Raw genomic sequence first — 22408 nt, forward strand, 5'->3', positions numbered from 1 at the left:
GATCCCAGGACCCTGGGATCGAGCCCCGCATCAGGCTCTCTGCTCAGCAGGGATCCTGCTTCCCCCACCCTCTCTGTCTGCCTCTCTATCTACTTGTGATCTCTCTCTCTGTCAAATAAATAAATAAAATCTTTAAAAAAAAAAGACTTTTCTGGGGTGCCTGTGTGGCTCAGTGGGTTAAAGCCTCTGCCATCGGCTCATGTCATGATCTCAGGGTCCTGGGATCGAGCCCTGAATCGGGCTCTCTGCTCAGCGGGGAGCCTGCTTCCCACTCCTTCTGCCTACTTGTGATCTCTGTCAAGTAAATAAATGAAATATTAAAATAAAAACAGACTTTCCTCCCAGTCTGCCACTTTTGGCCCTTCACTCAACTCTATAAATTAGATAAGATGCACATTTATACTTTGATTCATTAAAAGTACACCAGCTCAGAGAGGTCCTGTGGGTTCCTGAAAGTTCGCCCAGCAGGTCTGGTGGAGCCAAGGCTTGAGCTCGCGGCGCATTTGAGGCTGGGGAGTTCCAGTTCGGCTGGGCGAGGAGCGGGCAGGACCCATGCTAGTAGCAGCCTCCCTTCCCAGCCACTTTCAGTCGCTCTTCTCCCCCACCACCACCCCGAGAGTGAGCCTCGGGTGACCTGCCTCCCTCGGATGGACCGCAGGGGACAATAGACCTGCGAGAAGCGCTCCTCCCAGTGTTCTCCGAGCCCCTGATACCCATATCCGGGAGCCAGGCTCCCTCCTGCAGTGCCCTCAGCCTCCACACCAGGTCAGCGTCCTCCTTCCTGGAGGGTCATTTCTCTCTGGACTGCTTTGGCTTCCCGCCACTCCTCTGCCCATCTCAGGGTCTGTATCCTTTGTTTGTTTGTCCCCCACCCTGCCCCACCCCCTCCGCGTGGTCACCTGTGGGAAGTGGGGAGCCCTGACCCAGGGTGGCCTTGGCGGAGGAGGGCCAGGGAAGGAAGAGGGGGGTCTGGGGGAAGAATCCACGGGCTTCTCGGAGGGGAGATGTGCAGGTTTACAGGCCCTCGAAGTCCATTCTGGGTGTGGCTGGCTGAGCCCTGGCGTGTAATTTACTGTGTGTAATGACGTTTTCTGGACCTCACTCTAGTTCTTCAGGGAAGCACATGATTTTCAGTTGTTTTTTTTTTTTTTTCAAGATTTTATTTATTTGACAGAGAGAGAGAGATCACAAGTAGGCAGAGAGGCAGGCAGAGAGAAGGGGCAGGGAGGAGGGGAAGCAGGCTCCCAAGGAGCAAGGAGGCCGATGCAGGGCTCCACCCCAGGACCCCGAGATCATGACCTGAGCTGAAGGCAGAGGCTTAACCCACTGAGCCACCCAGGTGCCCCTTGTTTTTGTTTTTAATCATGGTAAAATATGCCACTTTTGTTTTTGCAAGACTTTTTTTTTTAAAAGATTTTATCTATTTGGCAGACAGAGATCATAAGTACACACCCACAGAGAGGCAGGCAGAGAGAGAGGGGGAAGCAGGCTCCCTGCCAAGCAGAGAGCCCAATGTGGGGCTTAATCCCAGGACCCTGGGATCATGACCTGAGCCGAAGGCAGAGGCCCTAACCCACTGAGCCACAGGCGCCCCAGTTTTTAGAAGACTTTATTTATTTGTCAGAGAGACACAGAGAGAGCAAGCCTGAGCAGGGGGGAGGGCACAGAGAGAGGGGGAAGCAGACTGAGCCAACTCAAGGGGCTCAGTCCCTGCGCCCTGACCTGAGCCTAAGGCAGATGCTTAACCCACTGAGCCACCCAGGTGCTCCCCCCCCATTCTGTACACTTTCTTTTCACTCTCTTGACGGTGTCCTTTGGTGCACAAAAGTTTTCAATTTTGATTTGGTGTCGTATTTAAGAATCCATCACTAGGGGTGCTTGGCTGGCTCAGATGGTGAAGCCTGTGACTCTGGATCTCAGGGTTGTGAGTTTGAGCCCCATGTTGGGTGGTAGGGATTACTTAAAAATTTTTTTTGTTAAGATTTTGTCAGAGAGAGTGAGCGAGCACAAGTAGGTGAGCAGGAGAGGGAGCAGCAGGCTCCCCGCTGAGCAGGGAGCCTGATGTGCGACTTGCTCCCGGGACCCTGGGATCGTGACCCGAGCTGAAGGCAGACGCTCAACAAATGGGCAGGTGCCCCTAAAAATTAAAAAAAAAAAACAACTTAACCCCCCCGCAAAAAAACCCACCATTAAAGACAAGGTCTGAGGCTTATCTCTATGTTTTCTTCTAAGATTTTTTATGGTTTTAGCTTCTTTATATAGGTTTTAATCCATTTTGAGTTAATTTTTGCATATGGTGTGAGGTAGGAGTCCAACTTCATTCTTTTGCCTGAGGAAAGACAGTTGGGTTTACCTGGTGCCATTTGTTGAAGAGACTGTCCTTTCCCCACTTAGTGGATTTGGTGCCTCTGTAAAAAACCTATTGGTGGCGGCACCTGGGTGGCTCACAGGGGTGGGTGTCTGCCTCTGGCTCCTGTCATTGTCTCCAGGGCCTGGGATCCAGCCCACATCAGGCTCCTGGCTGGCTCAGCCGGGAGCCTGCTTCTCCCTCTCCCTCTGCCTCTCCCCCTGCTTGTGTGCTCCATCTCTCTCTCTCAAATGAATAAATAAAATCCTAAAACAAACAAACCAACCTACTGGTCACAGATGTATGAGTTTATTTCTGGACTCTCAATTCTGTTTCCTTGGTCAATAGGTCTATCCTTATGCCAGGACCACATTGTTTTGATTATCATAGTCGTGTAGTACATTTTGAAACCGGGAAGTGTGAGTTTATCCAGATTATTTTAGCCATCCAGGGTCCCTTTCTAACCCCATACGCATTGGCAGATTGTCTTTCCATAGCTGCAGAGAAATCCGTTGGAATTTTGACAGGGATTGTGTTGAATCTGTAGATTGCTTTGCGTGACATCTTAACAATATTAAGTCTTTTCTCCAGGAATACGGCTGTTTTCCATTTGTTTAGGTGTTCTTTAGTCTTTGTCAGCAGTGTTTTATAGTTTTCAATGTACAAATTGGTTATATTTTGTTCTTAAGTATTTATTTATTTATAGATCTTATTTATTTATTTGACAAGGATCACAAGCAGGCAGAGAGGCATGGGGAAGCAGGCTCCCCGCTGAGCAGAGAGCCCGACGCGGGGCTCGATCCCAGGACCCTGAGGCCACGAGCTGGGCGGAAGGCAGGCGCCGTGTTCCGTCGTTTTAGACGCGGCGGCCGCTCGCAGCGCTTTCTTCATCTCCTCCCGAGACTGCCCGTCGCTGGGTTCCGCCCGTCGGGGCTGCGCTCGGCACCTGCGGATGTTCCGTAGCTGCGGCCCTAGCCGCTCCGAAATGGGGCTTCGGGCTGCGTCCGTCTCTCCCGTCCGCCCGCGGCGAAGCCGGTCCCGCTGCAGCCCTGCCCGCCGCCCAGCAGCGCAGGGGGCGGCGGCCACAGCCCGACCGAACCCTCCCTTCCGCCTTCGCGGCCACCTCCCGCCGGCTCCTCCGCCCGGGACGCAGCCCTGCCATTGGTTGCCCGGCCGAGGGCATCATACTCACACGAGGGGAGGCAGCCAATCAGCGTGGCTCGTCTCCGCCCAGTCGGCCCGCGAGATATCGTGTGGTCCTGTCCCTCCCGCGGCATGCCGGGAATGGTAGTCTGGTGAGGTTTTTCCGTCCCTTCCGTCTGGGAGGGAAGGGAGCTCGGGAACTACCGGACCCAGAGGGCCGCGCGCCGAGCGGAGCGGCTTTACCTAGTTCCCGGCTAGGGCGGGACCACAAGGCGGCATTCAGGAGCAGGTGAGAGAGGTCTCCGGCTGGGACTGGGGCGGCGGTGGGAGCCTCAGCCCCACTTTCGTGGCAGTACCGCGGGGTCCAGGAGGTCCCCCGTGTCGGGGGCTGGTGGCCCGACCGGCCGGTCTTCCGGCTGTGTGCGGTCTCAGCCTCCCCGGCCGCCCCGTGTTGCTCCGAGGCTGGCCGAGCGGTCCCAGCGCTGCCTGTGAGGCTCGGGGCGCCCAGTCCCCGAGCCCGGGACCTCGTGTCCGTGGTTCCTCGGTTCCGGCGCAGTTCTCCTCCTCTTGGGGTATCCCCGAGCCTGCACAGTCCTTTCCCCGCCTACCGGGGGGACCCGGGTTCTAGACTTGGCGCCGCTGCCCCCGGGTCTTCCTGCGTCCTAGAGCCTCAGCTGGCCCCCATCAAGCAGGGCGCTGCCCGGGCGCTCCCGGCCCTCGTCCTCCGGAGCTCTAGTGCGGACTGCTCCGGCTGTGCCCCAGGGCTTGGGGGAGGAAGCCGAGAGGGGGGCGATTCCGGAGGCTCGCTGCAGGAGTCGGCGCTGGAGGGGACGGTTAGGTGGCACTGAGTTGCTTCACGTGCGCGCTGGGTGAAGCGCGACACGTTGACTGTCGGTCACCAGATGCATTTTGCTCCTTGCATTTCCTTCTCTCTGGAAATGCCCTCAGGCCCAGCTCCGCAGAGAGCGCGGCGTTCTGGGCCCAGAGATAAAAGAGTGGTGGGGATGACCTGAGGAGCCGCCGCCGCGCATCTGCCTTTGGTGCTTGCCCCTGCAGGGAGTGCTCGGTGCCCCCTCCCTATGCCACCCCCATGATGCCCCTGTCCCGCTGGCTGAGATCTGTGGGCGTCTTCTTGCTGCCAGCCCCCTGCTGGGTGCCCCGGGAGAGGTCGCTGGGTCTGCTTCGGTGTCCCTCCCTGGTGCGTGGGTGCCCAGTCCTGGGGGCCTGGCATGGTGCCCGCTGCTGGTGCCAAGCGTGGACAGAGGAGCCTCGGTGAGTGTGGTGGGGGGTGAGGGGCCTCGGGGAGGGAAGCAGCCGCTCAGGTTTCTGACTTGGCTTTCCTCTCTCCACAGAGCACTTTACTCCTCCCTCACAATGAACGGAGACCAGAAATCGGACTCTTACGCCCAAGCAGAGCAGGATTTCATCCAGCACTTCTCCCAGATTGTCAAGGTGCTGACCGAGGATGGCATGGGCCACCCAGAGACGGGAGATGCCATTGCCCGGCTCAAGGAGGTGAAGGATTGGTGACTTCAGAGACTTAATCTGAGGTTCACTCTGTAGATGTGTGGGATCCAGCTGTGGCTTTTGGGGGATCTTTGACACCGGGGTGAGAGGAGGGGCGGCTTTTACCTGAGTGACTCAGTCTTTTCTGGAGGGGGCAGGGCAGGAGCAGGGACCCTTACACAGCCCACCCACCCTGCCTCGCGGTTCAGGTGAGCCATCCAGACTGCGTTCTCTGGGATGGAGGCCCCTGGAGTGCCTGCTAAGTCTTGGATTTTGTTGAGAAAGGGAATTAGGTGTCCAGGAGTTCTCAGGTGCCACTTGTCCGGGAGCGGGAAAAAAGGCAGCCCGAGGAGCTTCTGGGGAAGCTGAGCATCACCAGAAACTCTCCTCTGGGGTGCCTGGGTGGCTCAGTCAGTTAAGCTTCCGACTCTTATTTTCTGGTCAGGTCATGAACTCATGGGTTATGAGATCAGGCCCTGTGTTGGGCTCTGCACTCCCGTGTGGAGTCTGCTTAAGACTCTGTCTCCTTCTCCTTCTGCTCCTCCCACTAAAGTAAATAAGTAATCAAAAAAAGAGAAGAAATGAAATGAAACCTCTGCTCCAGGGCAGGAAGTTCGGCTGGTATATTTGAGCTGCCTAATTTTTTATTTATTTTTTTTATTTTTTAAAATATTTTATTTATTTATTTGACAGAGAGAGATCACAAGTAGGCAGAGAGGCAGGCAGAGAGAGAGGGGGAAGCAGGCTCCCCGCTGAGCAGAGAGCCCGATGTGGGGCTCGATCCCAGGACCCTGAGATCATGACCCGAGCCGAAGGCAGAGGTTTAACCCACTGAGCCACCCAGGTGCCCCTAATTTTTTATTCTTTTAGGGTATCTAGTAATTCTTTTTATAAATACTGTTTCATTTGAGGAGAACCAAGGAGAAGGTTTGCCTACACTGGGATGACGATTAGAAGGGAGGTTTTGCCATTGCATTGGAGCTGGGGGACTGCAGGGCAGCAGAAGGCAAAAAGCGCTTCCAGCAGGAGGCGATAGGCCTGGGTCCCCTCCCCCTCCTGAGTGCACTTCCGGCCAACTTTGGGAGCCTTGTCTTTCCTCCAGTGAGACAGGCTTTTCCTTTGCTGATGGTTTGAACAGTGGGGAGGGGAAGTGGCAGGGAGGTCTAGGAGAGGTGGGGTGGGGCTGGAAGCTGGGAAGCAGAGTCCGGACGAGCCGGCCCTTCTAGTGGCATGTATGGTGCACTTGAGCGCTGTCGTGGGCTCGGGAGCAGATTCGAATGTGCAGCATGGGGCCTTAACCACTTACTGAGGAACAGGGCGCCTGGCTGGCTCAATCCGGCGAACGTGTGACTCTTGATCTCAGGTCGTGAGTTCAAGCCCCGTGTTGAGCTTAAAAGGAAACAAATGTCCTGAGGAAGACCAGGCAGGGAGAGCCCGCGCGTGGGGTGACCCTTCCAGCTGTGCTCTGGGATTTGGAGATGGCGGCCAAGGCTGCCGTTCCAGAGGCTCTGGGAGGAGGAACGGGGCCTGAGGAGGTTAAAATCCAGTCTGGGTTGGAAGCGGGAGAGGGCTGGGAGAAGTCGTAAGAGTAGGCGCTCTGCGGAACCTGCTGTCTTGTTCCTGTGCCCTCGCCCCAGGTCTTGGAGTACAATGTGACCGGGGGCAAGTACAACCGCGGTTTGACAGTGCTGACCGCCTTTCGGGAGCTGGTGGAGCCCAGCGAGCAGGACGCCGAGAGCCTCGGGCGGGCCCTGACCGTGGGCTGGTGTGTGGAGCTGGTAAGGAGCGGGGACGGCAGGAGACGCAGGAGACGCAGAGGTCTTACCAGGGTCGGGGCTGTCCTGGGGGGAAGGGGAGGGGTGAGTTTGAGACGAATTTCTCCATGTGTTTCTGGGCATTAGTAGTCAGATTCAGCCGTGCTTCACTCTAAGGGTTAACAAGCGCGGGGACTCCTTTGCCCGTGGGAGCCCATTTCATCTACAGACTGAGCCCGCTGTGGGCCGGGGCCTTGGAACCGGGCATAAAGGCGTCCGCTCTTTCCTCTGAGCAAGGACAGCCGTCAGCGTGACATGGTTCTTCCAGGGGCAGTTCTAAAGCTTGCAGCCCGCCGGCCTGCCGTTTCCTAAAACGAAGTGCTCTAAACTTAAGCAAGAAGAGAGGTCGCATAAAAACCCGGATTTCTAGCACTGCTTGGAAAATTGCTACATTTGTGCCCAGGTTCCCTCGCGGCATCCGCGGGCTGGTGGTGAACCCTAGCCCGGCCGGCGGGCATGAGCGCCTGTGTGGCTCGCTCGCTCTCTGGTTGGCTCCAGTCCTCATGTGTCCTTGCCTCCTGTACCCAGCTCGTTGCCCCTGAGGAGGGTACAGTTTCCTTGCCTAACCCGAGAGCCTCATTAGTGGCCAGGAGCCTGGATTCCAGGAGCGGCGCCAGGCCCCGAGGAGGGTGGCAATGGGCTCAGAAGGGAAGGCACTCGGGACCTGGCGTGTGGAAAGGAGCAGCTACCTCAAGGGGGTGTGATGTGCTTGGGGCCAACCACACTGCCTCCTCCACCTGGGTAGCGTGGGTGGACCCGTCAGAGCCGTGGAGCCTGGAATTGCGAAGGGGCTGGGGAGGCGGGATCTGCCTCCAAGGAGGGAAAGGGTCAGTGGCATCCCTGCGGGACCGGGCGCTGGGGACCAGGGAGCCCATACACACCGCGGGGCAAGGTAGGGAGGCCGGGCAGGTCTGGGTAGAACAGAGGAGCAGAGCTGTGGGGCCAGGGCGGGTCACCTGGTAGAAGGACACGGCACAAGTCAGAGCTGAGTCAGAGCTGCCTGCTGCTCCCCGGGGAGTAGCGGGAGGCGGGTAGGGGTGACACACGGCCGCGGTGCCGGCACCTGCCAGGACGCCTCTGAGCTGTCCGCGGTTGTTTTCGCTTGGGGGACTTCTGTGACAATTTCCGCTTTTATCTTTCTCCTCCTGCCTCGTGTCCTACAGTCTATTTCAGCCGTCACCTCCTAGGAGCGAGGACATTTGCCCGCCTTAGCACCGTGCCCTGGTCACGTCTGTCTCAGTTCACTCGGGTCGCCCCAGCGAAAGACTGCACACCGGGTAGTGCAGAAAAAACAGAGCTTTATTTTGTCGACTTCTGGAAGCTGGAAGTCAAAGACCAAGGCCCCAGTGTGGTTGGGGGGCCCCCTCCTGGCTCAGCAGCCCCTGCCCGCCGCAGCCCCTTGTGGGGAAGGGGCTGGGCAGCTCCTCTCTGATGGTTAGGGTTTCAGCGTGTGCATTGGGGGGGACACGTTCAGACCCCAGTAACGGTGATAGTGTCTAACGCATAGTCCGTATTTACATATTCCTGACTCTCCCCAAAATGTCTGTTCTAGGTTTTTTTGTTTTGTTTTTAAGCATCTAAGATCGCATCAAGGGTACCGTGTTTGGCGGTTCTCAGTTCTTCAGGCTTTAATCGTCGGAACAGGCCCTTCACCGCAGCTAATACTGCGGATTGATTTCTCTCTTAATCGACCGGGGGTGGGACTCTGGCGCTGGTATTTTGTTTTTTTAAAGGTCCCCTAATAAAGAGGAAGTGCATTTGGGTTAAGAACCACTGCTGTGGGGCAGAGGGGCTGAGGGAGGCCGTGCAGTGAGGCCCTCTGGAGGGCATCTTGGTTGAAAGGTGGGGGAGGCAGGGGCCCCAGGTCAGCACCCCGTAAAGACACACGCCTCCCGCGTGGAAAGCCCGTGTGTGGCCAGAGGTACGGGCGCGGATCAGCGCCTCCTTCCTCAAGGGGTCACCCGCGGGCAAACGTGGCCGAGGGAGGCCGCAGCTCTGGCCTGTCAGTCCCCCGAAGTGTGGCTTTGTCCTGTGTGAGCGGAGGGCCTGGGGGCGACACGGGACGGGCCTCCTTTCCTCACAGAAGTCCCTGGAAGGCACTGCGGGGAGGCGTTAAGCAGTTGCTCAAGTTCTTGGCAAGAGAAGCCCGCAGAATACGACACTCGTGCCTCCCACGACCAGGGCTGCTCGCAAGGCATCTCCCGGGTTGTTGCTCGGAAGCCCGAACAGCGAGGTCCTAGAATCTCCCTGGGCCCCACAGCACAGAACAGGGGGCCTCGGTCTCCCCGGCCCGGCCGCCCTTCCCTGCTCAGCGTTGGGCAGCGGCGGCAGCCCCGCAGCGGGTCGGAGGCGCGCCGGGAGGAGCCCCGCGGCTGAGTCCGGTCCGCCTTCTCGCAGCTGCAGGCCTTCTTTCTGGTGTCCGACGACATCATCGATTCCTCCCTCACCCGGCGGGGGCAGATCTGCTGGTATCAGAAGGTAGAATGGGCCGGGCCTCGGGGGTGTCACGGCGCGCGGAGCTGTTCCGCACGGCCAGGGGCCCACAGCTTGTTTTCCTCCGTGTCCACACCAGCCAGGCATCGGTTTGGACGCCGTCAATGACGCCCTGCTGCTGGAGGCGTGTGTCTACCGCTTGCTCAAGCTCTGCTGCCGTCAGCAGCCCTATTACCTGAACCTGCTGGAGCTCTTCCTCCAGGTGCGGGCGCAGGCCCGGGCTCTGGGCCAGGCCGTCTGCAGCTGGCGCGGCCTCGGGGTGTCGGGGTCCGGGGTGTCGCTGGGTTCGCCTGGAAAGGAGCGGAGCTGGGCAGCGCGGTCTCGGTCTGTGGCGTGGGCTGCCGTTCAGGGTTTCCTGGCCCCAGGGAAAGCCCAGCTCGGGCCATCTCCCTCTTCCTCAGACCTCCTATCAGACCGAGATCGGACAGACTCTGGACCTCATCACAGCCCCCAAGGGCAACGTGGATCTTGGCAGATTCACTGAGAAGAGGTGAGGGACAGGGAACTGGGCGGTGAGGGAGGGCTCTGCCACGCGTTTTCCTTCTGAGGACTTGACCTTCTCCCCCTACTACTCAGGTACAAATCTATTGTCAAGTACAAGACCGCTTTCTACTCCTTCTACCTCCCTGTGGCTGCCTCCATGTATATGGTGAGTGAGTCTCTCACCCCTTGCTACTTACCGAGGGGGCTTTTGGACAGACGGCACAAAGCAGAGGACTTCGGACAATTTGCTGCCTGGCCTATGACCCCGGGAAGTCACTGAAGGTCTGAGGGGGTCTGTGCAATGATGGAGTCCCCTCAAGATTTTTGTGAAGGCCAACGGAGGCCGGGATATGCGAGGGGTCTGCTGGCCTTGGGGGAGCACTACACCCTCCATCTGGTCGGAATGGGGGGCATTTCACACTGAGCGGAAGACCAGGTGCAAAGGCCCGTGGCGGACGGCCTGCTCGCCCTGGCCTCACTTCTCCAAGTTCCCATTCGATCCAGGCAGGAGCGGGAAGAGTGAGTCGGGCTGGGGACGCGCCGGCTACGCGCCGGCCTCCCGTCTGAGGGCACACACTGGAGGGCCTCGCTGGAAGAGGCGCGCTAGAGGTCGGACCACCAAGACATCCTAGAGCCCCGAAGCCAGGGCCGTCTGAACAGAGAGGGGAGGGGATCTGGGGGCCCGCACTGGGGGTCCCCGGGAGGTGCAGCAGGAAAGTGAAGGCCCCCCTGGTGTTGAGCTCATTGGTTGCGTTTTCGACGTAGGCGGGCATCGATGGCGAGAAGGAGCACGCCAGTGCCAAGAAGATCCTGCTGCAGATGGGGGAGTTCTTTCAGATCCAGGTGGGAAGGCAGGGGCTGGGCGACAGCAGCCCCCAGGGCCCCGCCGTGGGGCCTCTTCACGTGTCCTCCTCTGCCCCCTGCCCAGGACGATTACCTCGACCTCTTTGGGGACCCCAGTGTGACGGGCAAGATCGGCACAGACATCCAGGACAACAAATGCAGCTGGCTGGTGGTTCAGTGCCTGCAGCGGGCGTCCCCGGGACAGCGCCAGCTGCTGCAGGTTCCCGTGCGGCCGCGGCCCCAGAGCTCCCGGGAAAGGGACAGAGCAAGGATTCTCAAGGGGGGGGCGGCGACTGTGCACCCCAGGGGACGTCTGGCATCATCAGCACACATTTTCTGTCACGTGCTATGGGGATCTTCAGTGGGTAGAGGCCAGATAAGCCGACAGACAGCACCCCACCCCGCACCCCCGCCCTTGCACACAACAGCCCCCGGCGTTTTTAGGCAGCCCGGGAAACCGGCCCGAGCTGCTCTCTGAGGGTTTGCCGGCCGCAAAGGACAAGACCGCAGGCGCTCCAGAGCCCTTGACGGTGGAGGCCCGAATGTGCAGATGAGAGGCGTTGCGGGGGTGCTAAGCCCTTTCCCTGCCTCCCGCCCCTTCCAGGAGAATTACGGGCAGAAGGAGCCGGAGAAGGTGGCCCGGGTGAAGGCGCTGTACGAGGAGCTGGACCTGCCCGCCGTGTTCGCGCAGTACGAGGAGCACAGCTACGCCCGCCTCATGGGCCTCATCGAGCAGTGCGCTTCGCCCCTACCGCAGGCCGTCTTCCAGGGGCTGGCGCGCAAGATCTACAAGAGGAAGAAGTGACCTGGATGCTGCACGGGCGGGGCAGGGCGGGGCAGGGCGGGGCGGCTCTCAATAAAGCATCGAAGCTTCTTGTGGTTCTTCTGCGCCTGCTTCTGGCAGCCGGGGCAGGGGTGGGGGGCGGCCGGGACCCGGCTTCGCAGACCCGTCTGCACCCGCAGCGTCAGGCCTCCGACGCCGCGCGTCGGCCTGGGTGGGGGACACGCACACGACGTCAGGCGATGGGGGCTGGGCCCGGGGCCCCGCCCCGCCTGTGCGTGAAGGGGCGCGGCTGCGCGGCGCCGGCGGGTTGTCCTAGCGCCCCCCTTCCAGTCGGTGCGGTCCGGCGGGGACCTTGGGAGTCGTGGAGGAGCCCAGCTGCGGAGGCTGCAGGAGGACCTGGTGAGGGGGGCTCGGCGGTGGGTGTGGACGGAGCATCGGGGCCCGCGGGGGTGCGGGAGAGGGGAGAAGGAGCATTGCACCGAGGAGTGGGGCGGCGCCCGGGGGACGGAGACAAGCGCGGAGAGAACGGGCAGGCGCGGGGTCGGAGCAGAGCGGCACCGAGGCTGCGGGGGTCGGCTGGCCCACCTCCGCGGACCGGACTCGGTCTCTGTCCCCACGCCCGCCCCTTGCCTGCATTAGCCAGCCAGCCGCGCCTCCCCCACCCCATTAACGGGCACCTGGGCGGGGCCTGCCTCGGCCCCTTCCCCTGGGAGTGAAGGGCAGGCTGGGGAAATGGGGGGGCGGCGGTGCAGGGCCAGACTGCCGCAGAGAGGATCCGGGGCTCCATTCTGGGCCTCATCCTTTTCCAAGCCCCCGCACCTCCACGGAGATCCAGAGCGCAGCCGCATTCTCTGACCCTCCCCGCCCCAGTCCCGGGGGGCTCCCTCCGGCTCCACCTGCAAATACTGCAGTGTGGACGTTTGCGTCTCATTGAAATATTGTCCAAAGCGGCCGGCGCCTTTCACGCCTGCTGCAGCTGGCCGTCACCTCGGTGTCCTTCTGGCGGCCCGCGTCCTCTCCGGCTGGGCATCACTCTCCGTCTTCCAGATCTGCATCTGCGGTTGCCAGGTAGGCGGGTGAGAGGCCCGACTTCCCGGATTCTCCAGAGGCCGTCCCGTCGCCGCCGGCACGATGCTGTCCCCTCAGAGGGCTTTACTCTGCAACCTCAACCACATCCACCTCCAGCACGTCTCCCTGGGCTTGCACCTGTCCCGCCGTCCGGAGCTGCGGGAGGGGCCCTTGAGCACACCCCCTCCCCCCGGGGACACCGGCGGCAAGGAGAGCCGGGGGCCCTGCAGCGGGGCCCTGGTGGACGCCAATTCCAACAGCCCAGCGGTGCCCTGCCGATGCTGCCAGGAGCACGGGCCGGGCTTAGAAAACCGGCAGGACCCAGCCCGGGAGGAAGAGGGGGCCGCCTCCCCCTCGGACCCGGGCTGCTCCTCCTCTCTCAGCTCCTGCTCAGATCTTAGTCCCGACGAGTCCCCCATCTCGGTGTACTCGCGGGGCCTCCCGGGCGACGAGGATGTCCACCCTCAGCCCAGCATCGTCCCCCTGGAGCAGGGCTCCCCGCTGGGCTCCGTCGGCCCCGGAGCCTGCTCTCCGGACAGCTTCTGCTGCTCGCCCGATTCCTGCTCGGGAGCTTCCTCCCCACCCGGCCCCGGCTTGGACTCCAACTGCAACGCCCTGACCACCTGCCAGGAGCCCCCTTCCCCAGCCCCGGAGGAGGACGACGACGGTGGGGAGCTGGACCTCCCTGCCTCCGAGCTCCCGGAGGCGGATGATGACGGGAAAGCCGACGCTGGGAAAACCGAGCCCAGCTGGAAGATCAACCCCATTTGGAAGATCGACACGGAGACGCCGGGCGCGGGCTGGAAAGCCGCGGAGAGCAGTGACTCCGGCTGCAGCACCGCTGGGGACTCGCGACCCGCAAAACTCGACTCGGGGTGGGCAGGCCGCACGGCAGTGACTGATGGCAGCTCCAGGACCGACGCGGGGTGGCGGAGTGACGTCAGCGAGGAGCCGGCGGCCCACCGGACAATCACGTCCTTCCACGAGCTGGCCCAGAAGCGCAGGCGGGGCCCGGGGCTGCCCCTGGCGCCGCAGGTCAAGAAAGACCGCAGCGACTGGCTCATCGTCTTCTCGCCCGACAGCGAGCTGCCCCCCAGCGGCTCGCTCGGCGGCTCCCCCGCGCCGCCCCGGGAAGTCACCACCTTCAAGGAGCTCCGCTCCCGCAGCCGGGCCCCGCCCCCGCCGGTGCCGCCCCGGGACCCCCCGGCCGGCTGGGCCTTGGTGCCGCCCCGGCCCCCGCCCCCGCCCGTGCCGCCGCGGAGGAGGAAGAACCGTCCGGGGCTGCAGCCCATCGCCGAGCGGCCGCCCGAGGAGGGCAGGGAGGGCAGCCCCGCGGCTGGCCAGGAGGCCCCCGCCGCCCGGGAGCCGGAGGAGCCGGGCGCGCAGGCCGGCCGCGCGGGTAAGCGGCGGCCGGGAACGGCGGGGCGGGGAGGGGCCGGGCTGCGGCCCCGCCCCCTCCGTCTTTGCCGCCCGCCCCCCCCCACCCGGCCGCGGCCAGCGAGAGCTCGGGGAGGGGCGCCCTGGGGGGACCCGCCGGGCTGCGGCACTAACTCTCTGCTCCCTCTTTCTCCGCCCGCCCCGCCTGGCTGCCGCCCCGCCCCCGCCGCCCCCCCATCCCCGCTGCAGCCGGCCTCCCCCCGCCGCCCCCCGCCCCGCGGTTCGCGGCCGCCGCGCGCCCCCTGCTGGAGGGCGCGGGCGCGGCGGGGACCCCGCTCCCGGCGCTTCCCGCCGGCCCGCCTAGCGCCGAGCTGAGTCTGCTGGGCGCGCCGAGGCCCCCGCAGAAGCTGCTGCTGCCCGTCCGCCTGTCCCCCGTGGGCGCCCACTCGCCTCCGGCTCGGGGGGTCCTGCCCTGCCTGGCCAGCCCCGAGCTGGCACTGCTGCTGTCCCCGCTCTTTCCCAGAAGCAGCACCTTCCCCGCCGTGGCCCCCCCGCCCTGCCAGGTGCCCGCCCCCCCGCTACCACCGCCGCCGCGCCCGCCGAAGGCCCCCCGCCGGACCAGGAGCCCGCCGCCTCCGCCCAGGCTACGTAAGACGGACCCGGGCTCGCCCGCGGGGGTCGCTCCGCCCCCCCCCCCCCCGCGCCGGACCCCCGCCCCCAGCGTCCTCGGGGAAGGCGGCGCGGCCCCGCCCGCCAGCGGGTTCGGGGCCGGGCATCCGGCCCCCGCCATCCGCTGTGGGGCAGGGCCTTGGACCTCGAGGCCCGGGCGTGGGGGACACGGGCTGAGGGGGTGCCAGCAAGTGCACGGTCCGGGGCCTTTGCGGTGCCGGGGGCGCGGGGGACGCGGTGGGGCTCGGTCCCCGCCTCGCTCGGGAGGGTGGGGGAGAAGCGGGCGCCGGACCCGGGTTTGCCCACGCCCGCGCCTCCCAGCCTCCCGACCCCGGGGTCGCCTCTCCCTCCGTGTCTCCTCCCATTCTCGCCGGCCGGCCTGTCTGCCCATTGGTCCCGGTCCCCCACGTGCTCCCCGAGCTGCCCTCCCTCCACGGGCCCAGCGGGCGGGGCGCGCGCCGTCCGGCCCGGGGCAGACGGGGCGGAGGTGGGTGCGCGGCCCGGGAGGGGGAGGGGACGGCGAGCGCGAGGCGCCCCGCCCATCCCCTGCCCCAGCTCGCTTCCGGCCCGGGGCGCTGTGAGCCCTAGGGCGACCGGTGCGCCAACCCGGCGTCCTCGGGTCACCCTCGTAAGCGTCGCCGCGTTCTTCCTTCACGCCAGCCCGGAGTTCCTGGTCGTTCGCCGGCGCCCCAGGGGCCCAGCGACGGTGGATGGCAGAAGCCCAGAGCGGGACTGGCCAGCTGCAGGAGCAGAAGAAAGGTAGGACGCCGGGACTCCTTGACCCCGGCTTCCGGGGCAGCTGCTGCGGGTCCGCGTTCTCCGCCCCCCGGGTCGGCCTGCGGGGGCCTGGGGTGGGCGCGGGCGCCGCACAGACGCGCGCTCCCTGCCCGCCCCTCGCAGGGCTCCTGATAGCCGTGAGCGCCTCGGTGGACAAGATCATCTCGCACTTCGGGGCCGCCCGGAACTTGGTTCAGAAGGTGAGGGTGCCCGTGGGAGGCCCTGCGGCCGCACCAACGGGCGGCGGGGAGGGGGCCGCAGCCACCCGGGACGTGTCGGTTGTGCCGCCTCCAGGCCCAGTTGGGGGATAGCCGGCTGAGCCCGGACGTGGGTCACCTGGTGCTGACCACCCTCTGTCCGGCCCTGCACGCCCTGGTGGCCGACGGGCTGAAGCCCTTCCGGAAGGACCTCATCACCGGGCAGCGCAGGAGCAGCCCCTGGAGCGTGGTCGAGGCGTCGGTGAAGCCAGGTGGTCGCGGGGCGCGGGCGGTGGGCCGGGCGGGGGCGGGGCTGGGCCGGACCCGGCTCACCGCGCGGTGTCCGCAGGCGCCAGCAGCCGTGCGCTGGGGTCCCTGTACGGCCAGGTCAGCCGCCTGGCCCCGCTGAGCAGCAGCCGCAGCCGTTTTCACGCCTTCATCCTGGGCCTCCTCAAGTGAGTGGCCGCTTTCCTGGCGCCCCTCCCACGGCCCGGACTACACGGGTGTCCCGGGCGGGAGGGACGCGGCGCTGGGGCCTTGTCGCTCTTCGAAGTTCCTCATCCCCCGCACAGTGGGGCAGGGGCGCTGCGCCGCCCTGAGCCCTGGCTCTCCTTCGTCCCCAGCACTAAGCAGTTGGAGCTGTGGTTTTCCAGCCTCCAGGAAGATGCAGGTCAGACGCCTACGGGCAGGGCGGGGTGGCAGGCGGGGAGGGAGCCAGAGAGCTGGCTCTGCTGCGGGTCCCAGTGATGCCGGAGGGACCCTGGTCCCCGGCTCCACCTCTGTTCCTCGGTGCCTCCCACGTCCAGTGCATCGCACTGCCCCACGGCGGGGAAGACCCAGATCCTCCCGGGAACTTCCGGAGCCCGGAGTCCGTCCACCCGCCTCTTCTTCCTTCCCCTGCCTCCCGCCCCTGCCTCACATGCCTGCCCGCCCCAGGGTATCCTTGGGCTGCCCTCCCCCAACTCCTCGGGCATGCTCGCTCAGCCTTGGGGCCTTGTTGGGTGAGGCTCCAGGCCAGTGCACCCCCACACTGTTGCTCCCGGCCCCCCGACTTTTTGCATGCAGTGTCACCCCTGGTTCTGCGGGTCGCGGGCTCCGCCCCCGCAGCTCCCAGCGTAGACGGAGGCTGGGGGGCTGACGGCGGCCTGCTCCTCCCCAGGCCTACTGTCCCTCCTGTACCTGCCCACCGGATTCTTGTCCTTGGCTCGGGGCAGTTGCCCCGCCCTGTCCACGGAGCTGCTGCTCCTGCTGCAGCCGCTCTCGGTGCTCACCTTCCACCTGGACCTGCTCTTTGAGCACCACCACCACCTGCCCCTGGGCCCGCCCCCGGCCGCCACCGGGCCCGGCTCGCCCCCGGCCCTGCAGCAGACGGTGCACGCCGTGCTGCACTGGGGGGGACGGCTGGCCCAGAGCCTTCGGGGGGCCGCGGGGGACACGCCTCCGGGCCCTCGGGCTCCCGCCGGTGCCCCCGCACCAGGCAGCTGGTGGAAGCAGCTGACCCAGGCCTCTCGCGTCTACGCCTCGGGGGGCAGCGAGGGCTTCCCTCTGCCCCGGTGGAGGTCGTGGCGTCCTGGGCCGGCGGCCGGAGGCCCGCAGGCGAGGCCAGTGCCCACGGAGGACACGGCGCCCGGCCGAGGCCTGTGGCTGGGGAGGCTGTTCGGCGTGCCCGGGGGCCTGGCGGAAACGGACGGAGGACCCATGAAGTCCAGGTATTGGGGTGGGGGTCCCCTCAGAGCCTGGGTCTCCCCTTGGCCCGGCTGGGAGCTCCGCGGGCGTCGGCTCCCCACTGGGCCGTCAAAGCCGAGAACTGCGCTTGACCTGTGCTCCGGCCCTCCTGGTGTCTGGGGTTGTCACCTCCCTAAGAACCCCGAAGGGGCCCCCTCCTGAGCTCTTCCCACCATCGAAGTCCTGGGTTCTTGGGGCCTTTGCTGAAGGCCGGTGACCTCTGTGACCCCGTGTCCTCACCCCCAGGAGACCGTCCAGCTGGCTGCCCCCGACCGTGAGCGTGTTGGCTCTGGTGAAGCGGGGCGCACCTCCCGAGCCGCTGTCGCCTCCCGAGGAGCTCGAGGCCTCGGCTGCCAGCGTCGTGCAGACCCACAGGTGGGGGCGGGGGGGTGCGTGACGCTCTTGTCCCCGTGCCTGTCCCCTGCTCTGCAGACGCCGGGGCCGGAGCGTGAAGCGGGCGGGATGGAGGCTCGGCTGGTGGCACACCGGGTCCGCATGCCCCCCAGGAGCGGACACGCCGTTTGTCCCCGGGGGAGCCGGGTGCCGCCCCTGCTTTGGCTCTGGCTTCTGGGGGCCGCTCTCAGTCACCCGAGTGGGGTTTCTGGATTTTTCCCTCGTTGGACGGCGATTTTCAAGTACCGTGTGCCTGGCGCGCTGCCGGGGAGGGAACAGGCGGGCGGACGCCGGAGCCCGGGGCTTCCTGGAGCCCGCGGCCCCGCGGGGGGTTCCGGGCGGGGGTTCCGGCGGGTTCCGGCGGGCGCATGCGCAGTTGCTGTGTGGCTGCTACGCCGGGAACCGAGGACTGCTTGCTCGGGCGCCGGGTCTTGGGGTCTCGAGGAAGGCCCGGTGCGGGTGCGGGTGTGGCGGGTGAGGAACTGTGTCCTGGTCCCGTGGGGCGTGAGGGCGGCGGCGGCGGCTGGAGGCCTCGGAGGGCCGAGGGCTGGTTGGGGAAGCGGCGCGGGCCGGGGGATGGGGTGCCGGCCTGTGTCTCCGAAGGGTCTTGGGGCGCGTGGTGGAGAGCGGGCCTGGGGCGGGTGCCAGACCCCGGGCTGGGGTCCAGAGAGCGAGCATGCGGCCCTGGGAGGGGAAGAGGAGGTGGGCGGAGTGGTGCGGGCGCCGCGCGGTTTGCCGGCAGCCCCTGGGGGGAGGTGCCGTGTTTGCCCCTGAGGGGCCCCCCAGGAACCCTGCCTGGGAGGGTTCCGATAAGGCGCCCGGTTGCTTGGGGTGGATTTGAAGCCCCAGTGAGTGCGGGTGGCGTCAGATAAGTGGCCGCGCCCCCCCCCATCGAGCCATGCACCCCCCCCCCCGTGCTGATGCATGAGCCCCAGCAGTGGGGAAAGCGCCCCAGGGATAGCTGGTGTCCCCCTGGCTCCCCGCAGGGCGGTGCGCGCGCTCTGTGACCACGTGGCCGCGGGACCGGAGCAGCTCAGCTTCCGGCGCGGGGAGGTGCTGCGAGTGGTTGCCACGGTGGACGAGGACTGGCTCCGCTGCGGGCGGGACGGCGCCGAGGGGCTGGTGCCCGTGGGGTACACGTCTCTCGTCCTCTAGGCCGAGCCCCTGGCCCGTCCGCCTCTCCCTCCTGCGCCCCGGGAACCAACCGCCCGTGGCCCACTGACCTGTGCACCCCGGTGGCGGCGGAATGAGCCCCCCCCCCCCCCCCCCGCCGCCACGGCCAGCTCTGCAGGGGGGACATCAGTCTCCCTCTCCCTCTCGTGCCACGTGTGAGGTGAACTCTGCTCTTCCTGGAAACGTGAAAAGGAGTTTCTCTGCGTCTCTCTCCTCTTTCCCACCTGCACAAGGAAATGTCTCCCTTCCCACCTGCACGATGGAAACCGCGCCCGCTGCCCTGTTCCTCTGTGAGGGGACCGCGCCAGTGCCACCTGCGCCTCCGCCGGAGACCGGCAGGTTCTTCCTGCGTGTGGGTGCCCCCCGCCCGCGCTGCCCACCCTGCCTGTATTTATTATGTGCTCCGGCTGTGCCAGGTGCTGAAGTCCAGACCCCCCCCCCCCACCGTGGTCGGGTCTGTGGTGTTGGTCTGCCCCCTCCTTTGTCCCAATAAAGTGTGGGAGAAGAACATGTGTGCGTCACTGGGTGTCGGGACAGGGGCTGTGGGGAGTGGGGGAGGCCCGCTTCCTGGCCTGCCTCCCGCCCTTGCTGATGCGGAGGCCTCCCTGTTGAGGCCGGCTCCCCTGCCTTGTTTGGCAAGACCCACAGGGCGGGAGCTGGAGGAAGTAGGGGGGTGCGGGGAGGCGCGGGCCTTGCCCCTCTGCTCCCAAGAACCCTATCAGAGGCACTGGGAGGGATTAAAGGGTAACAAGTGATCTTTTTGATGTCCCCACCGCGCAGTGACGCGGCTTCCAAAGGCGCACTAAGTGGCCTGCGGTGTTCAGGTGGGAGTGGCTGCGTCTCAGTCCGGCGGGGACAGCAGGTGGAGCTCGGAGGGGCCGGGGGTGCTGGCCCTGACTGCTGGCAGGAGAGCTCTTGGGAGGCCGGGGAGACAGAACCAGGTGGGGGATACGGGGGAAGGACCCTGGACAGTTTCCTCCAGCGTGGGTGTCAAGGTGACAAGAGGCTGGCCACAGAAGGGCAGGGAGCTGTCCTCAGGAGCTGGCTGGCGCGTTGCTGCCGTTCCCAGACTCCTGCTGCCGTTCCCGGCTGCCTCTTGCTGCCCCCAGCCCTTCCCCAGTTGGGCTCCTCGCTGGCCGTCTCGGGAGACCTGACCCCTCAGGGCCGCTCTGGCATGACGGCTGTCGTGTGGCACTCAGCCCCTGGGAGCTGCCAGCTGCAGCCTTAGGAGTCAGAGCACTCAAGGTCATGCAGCTTCTCTATTTTCTTTTTCTTTTTCTTTCTTCTTTTTCTATTTTTCTCATGAAATTATAAAACAGTGAATGTGACTTTGGCGTGGGGAGCCGTGTTTCTCACAGTAGGATGTGCACAGGGACTGGTGATTCCCATGTGCTGTCACAGCGTCTGGTTTCCAGGACCTGCTCTGCCCTGCCTGACTCCTGTCCCCACACGCGGGCTCTGACGGGGCGGGGGGGGGGGGTCCCCTGGTGACTCGGAACAGTCGTGCTGGAGTGTCGCTGGGACCCGGTGGTGTTTGTCGTCACGGCTGCCGGATCTCACTCAGGCTTGCGGACGCAGTGAGCCGCACAGGCTTTGCGGAGTCAGGAAGTGGAGCAGGTGTGAGAGCGACGGCTCTGTGCTGTCACTCGTCCGTGCTGTCTGGAAAAGCAGTAGCGGATGCAGCGCTTACGGGATCAAGGCCGAAGAACTTAGGAAGCAGGGCCGTGCGCTGTCTCGCGGCCGCCCACCGCCTGCCCGGCCGAGAGCCTCCTGTCCTCACCGAGCCGACAGACATCCGGCTCTTGCAGCCAACTCTTGATTTTTTTCTGTTTAAAGAAATTAAATTTTATTTGGGGGCGCCTGGGTGGCTCAGTTGGTTGAGTGACTGCCTTCGGCTCAGGTTGTGATCCTGGGGTTCGGGGATCGAGCCCCACATCGGGCTCCCTGCTCAGTGGGGAGCCTGCTTCTCCCTTTCCCTCTGCTGCGCTGCCTGCTTGTGCTCTCTCGCTTTCTCTGTCAAATAAATAAAATCTTTAAAAGAAAGATTTTTTCAGAGAGAGAGCACAAGTGGGGGCCAGCAGGCAGAGGGGGAAGCAGGCTCCCTACTGAGCAAGGAGCCCGATGTGGGGCTCAATCCCAGGGAGCAGGATCCCAGGACCATGACCTGAGCCGAAGGCAGATGCTTAACCCATCGAGCCCCCCAGGAGCCCCAGGCAACTGTTTTTTTAAAACTAGATTAAAAATGGAAAGTCCGGCAAAGGTAACTAACATACAGAGCTGTGTTAGTTTCTGATGTGCGGTGCAGTGATTCATTAACTCTGTACCTTACTCTGCTCATGATGGGAAGTCCCCTTCACCTCTTACTCCCATCGCTCCCCACCCCCCTTCTAACACAACAGAGTCTGTTTTGGGGTTTGTCTCCTTTTAAATTTCCTTCATTTCTTAAATTCGCATGTGGGCAAAATCGTGGCATTTATCTTTGATGTATGTCTCTTACGGTCGTACCCTCCAGTTCCGGCCGTGTTGCTGCACGCGGCCAGAATTCATTCTTGTTTTGCAGCGAAGTGGGGTTCCGTCGTGTGTGTCATTCATCTGTCCAGGGACACTTGCCTGCTCTCCGGGTGCAGCTGCTGGGAGTGCGGCCGCAGGTGCGCACGAGGGCGCGGGGGACCCGGGCGGCGCAGAGAGCGCGAGTGCAGGCTCCGCACTGGGTGTAGAGATCACTTGAAAAGAACGTCTTAAAAGAATAAAACACACAGGGGTGCGTGCATCTTTTCGAATGAGGGTTCCCTGTCCTTTGGGTAAGTCTCCGATAGTGGCATTCCTGGATCCGATGGTAATTCTAGTTTTGAGTTTTTGAGGAACCTCCACGCTGTTTTCCGCAGTAGCTGCGCTCGCCCGCGTTCCCACCAGCGGCGCCCGGGGGCTGCTCCCTGCGGCCTCGCCAGCCCTTGCTGGTCCGTGCGGTTTTGGTTTAGGCCATGCCGGCCGGTGTGAGGTGGCCGGTCCTCGTGGTTCTGATTTGCGTTTCCCCGACGCGGAGCGATGCTGAGCGCGTTTTCACGTTGGCCACCTGGAGGTCTTTGAAATGTCTGTTCGTGTCTTCTGCTAGTTTTAATTATTATCTTTTGGTGTTCTTTATGTATTTTGGATACTAACCCTTTATTGGATGTGTCATTTGCAAATACCTTCTATTCTGTCAGTTGACTTTTAAAATTTTTTAATAAGATTTTATTTATTTATGTGACAGAGATCACAAGCAGGCAGAGAGAGGAGGAAGCAGGCTCCCCGCTGAGCAGAGAGCCCGACGTGGGGCTCGATCCCAGGACTCCGGGATCACGACCTGAGCCGAAGGCAGAGGCTTAACCCACTGAGCCACGCAGGCGCCCCAGAAGCTTATTTTGATGCAGTCCCAAGAGTTTATTTTCGCTTTGTTTCTCTTGCCTCAGGAGACATCTGGGAAGATGTTGCTGTGGCTGGCGACAGAGCCCGGCGCTCTCTTCTCCGATGTTTCCGGCTTCAGTTCCCGCGTCTCCCCCTGCGCGGGGTCCGGGCGCGCTGCGACTCGTGCTGCGCTCGGCGGCCGGTTTCCCTCGCCGCCCGGGGAGGCTTGTGT

The 22408-nt window shown here is 63.9% G+C and overlaps 2 protein-coding genes across 8 annotated transcripts; both read left to right on the forward strand.

Annotated features, from left to right (window-relative positions):
* The first annotated feature begins 3767 nt into the window (after window positions 1-3767).
* Window positions 3768-11502, forward strand: LOC111139000 (farnesyl diphosphate synthase). Its single transcript, XM_022491072.1, has 10 exons — window positions 3768-4762; window positions 4843-5005; window positions 6634-6774; window positions 9208-9288; window positions 9383-9505; window positions 9705-9793; window positions 9880-9952; window positions 10552-10629; window positions 10715-10849; window positions 11234-11502. The coding sequence occupies exons 1-10, from the start codon at window positions 4581-4583 to the stop codon at window positions 11432-11434; spliced, it is 1266 nt and encodes a 421-aa protein (XP_022346780.1). The 5' UTR covers window positions 3768-4580; the 3' UTR covers window positions 11435-11502.
* A 255-nt stretch (window positions 11503-11757) lies between these two features.
* On the forward strand, window positions 11758-18867 carry LOC111139056 (RUN and SH3 domain containing 1). Of its 7 annotated transcripts, XM_022491176.1 has the most exons (11): window positions 11758-11812; window positions 12461-13874; window positions 14108-14506; window positions 15188-15286; window positions 15428-15504; window positions 15599-15773; window positions 15851-15956; window positions 16125-16171; window positions 16661-17210; window positions 17473-17601; window positions 18606-18867. In XM_022491176.1, the coding sequence occupies exons 2-11, from the start codon at window positions 12545-12547 to the stop codon at window positions 18772-18774; spliced, it is 3081 nt and encodes a 1026-aa protein (XP_022346884.1). In that variant the 5' UTR covers window positions 11758-11812; window positions 12461-12544; the 3' UTR covers window positions 18775-18867. The 7 variants fall into 7 exon arrangements, with proteins under 7 accessions (XP_022346884.1, XP_022346883.1, XP_022346885.1 ...); XM_022491175.1 differs by lacking the exon at window positions 11758-11812 and having other exon boundaries at window positions 12219-13874; XM_022491177.1 differs by lacking the exons at window positions 11758-11812; window positions 14108-14506 and having other exon boundaries at window positions 12219-13880.
* The last annotated feature ends 3541 nt before the right edge of the window (window positions 18868-22408 follow it).

Source organism: Enhydra lutris, unplaced genomic scaffold (genome assembly GCF_002288905.1).
Source record: "Enhydra lutris kenyoni isolate GAN:26980312 unplaced genomic scaffold, ASM228890v2 scaffoldscaffold94, whole genome shotgun sequence".
NCBI lineage: Eukaryota > Metazoa > Chordata > Mammalia > Carnivora > Mustelidae > Enhydra > Enhydra lutris.